Source organism: Triticum urartu, chromosome 1, assembly GCF_003073215.2.
Source record: "Triticum urartu cultivar G1812 chromosome 1, Tu2.1, whole genome shotgun sequence".
Classification (NCBI taxonomy): domain Eukaryota; kingdom Viridiplantae; phylum Streptophyta; class Magnoliopsida; order Poales; family Poaceae; genus Triticum; species Triticum urartu.
The window spans coordinates 318800616-318802633 of NC_053022.1; the positions used below are offsets into that span (position 1 = coordinate 318800616).

Below are 2018 nucleotides of genomic sequence, written 5' to 3' on the forward strand. Positions count from 1 at the left end.
TCAACGTGGACGCGGGATAGCGCCAACCAACCGAACCATGGGAAAACTCCTCACGTCACGGGTGTTTGCAGTCTCTAAACCCTCTCCCATGCTTGCTTGCAAGATTGTTACTTTTCCACTGCTCGTTACTTTTAATCGCTTTTTGCTAAGTACTTGTGGATGTCTAGTCATTGTTGCCCTAAGCTAAATGAAACTCAAAATTTGATAGTTGCAATATTCGCCATGTGCTGATAGCTTGTAGTTTTTCGATAAACAGTGAATTTTATTGACTAAAAATGGAGCATCAAGAGGATACAAAAATAATGAGCACACCGAACCTCTGCATAGTCAGGATGCACACATTTAATATCAACAAACAACCAATAGCTTCTATTAGATGGCGGTCATCCACATAATCATTTAGGTGCACATGGCTGAGTTGAGACGAAAGCTCCATACATTTCTTAATGTGTGCCAAAGATATGCCATTGCTCTATCAATTTTCATAATCCAAGCACCATCATGCATTGATTGCTACACCTTCCACTTCTTCCTTTTGAAGGCCTCAAAGATGAGCGGTGGGATGTCCTTTGTTTTGTTGTTCCGTTATCTCTGATAAGAGAACCCGATCCACTTTTGGATCGAATGAGAAAAAAGATAGGTTGCGTGTAGAGCGAGGTTTAAATGAGGTGGTTATATGTTAATAATGGAAAACTGAAGAGTGAGTTAGGTTAAAGAAAATTTGAGACGATTGCCCAATAAAAATAGTCTCCTTATCGTACGTTCTTTCTGAGCCATCGTGGAACTTTGCTTGTTCTTTTTAGAGCAGATCTCAACGAGTAAATGAAGGTAAATAATTGTGCAGCAAGCATAAGTTGATGAGAATGCCAACTGAAACAACGTGTAACACTGTGCAACGCTACGTACAGATTCACTATGCTCTCTAAAATCTTTGGCTACAAGGTATTATGGATGTTCAGGAGTGAAACTCTAGCCTGAAGCAGGCTACTGAACACCTTCTCGCTCCCGCTCTCGAGCTCGCCAATGCGTTCCTCAAGCCTCTCCAACGCCGCCGCCAGCGTCGCCGTCTCCGGCAGTGACACTGCCTTCTTGGCCACAGGCACGACCCGCAGCCTCGCCAGCCACGCGTTCACGGGCACCGTCTGGACCAGCGCCGATACGTCCGGGGACATTGCCGCACACCACAGGAAGATGGCCTCCGACGCCGACGCCGTGGCCGCGGCCGCCTCCGCCACCACGCCGGTGACCTCACCGTCCGCGGCATCCGCCGGCGCCAGCATGACGTGCCTCGAGGCGTGCCGCATCGCGGCGGCGAGGCCGCACAGCTCCTTCTCTGCGCGCCTGCGTGCCGGGAGCGACGCGGCGACCATCACGCCGTCCCCGAGCCGGACGCCCGCCCGCAGCTGCGCGACGCTCTGCTTGAGCGCGAGCAGCGCCTGCTCGAACGAGCCGTACGCGTCGGCGAGCGTGAGGAACCGGTCGCAGGCGGCCGCGTCGTCGCGGAGGGCCGCCGCGGCCTGCGGCAGCGCGAGGAACTCGCCGAGCACGGCCAGGACGGCCTCCACGTGCGCGAGCCCCGACGGCCCGTCCGCGGCGGAGGCCGACCACGCCATGAGCGCGCGGACGCCGGCGTCGAGGCGCGTGTGGACGGGGTGGCACTGGCAGTGGCACGGATGGCTCGCCGACCGGGCGTGCGCGGCCTTCCTCTTCCCCGCGGCGCCTCCGAGTGTGAAGTGCATCATGTGACTGTGACGAGTATCAGCAGCGGTTGCACGTTGGTTTTCTTGGCGCGATGCTGGGTGGAAATGTGGAATCGAGGGGACAAGGACATGAGCTTATATGGCGGTGCCCGCCCGCCAGGGCGCCGTGGTTTGCCGCAACTTGCGGCGTCGACGGAAAAGCTTTTCGTCCATGTGGGAGCTGGCGCAGCGCTGGGCTGCTGTTTTCTGTACTGCGGCGCGGGGGGCAAAACTACTCCGTGGTAGTGGTACGCCGTACGCACGTACTCCGGATTTGAC

The 2018-nt window shown here is 55.6% G+C and overlaps 1 protein-coding gene across 1 annotated transcript; it reads right to left on the reverse strand.

Annotated features, from left to right (window-relative positions):
- Positions 1-858: 858 nt before the first annotated feature.
- LOC125532957 lies at positions 859-1793 on the reverse strand. The gene has a single exon (XM_048696798.1). The coding sequence runs from the start codon at positions 1740-1742 to the stop codon at positions 936-938; it is 807 nt and encodes a 268-aa protein (XP_048552755.1). The 5' UTR covers positions 1743-1793; the 3' UTR covers positions 859-935.
- Between the last annotated feature and the right edge of the window lie 225 nt (positions 1794-2018).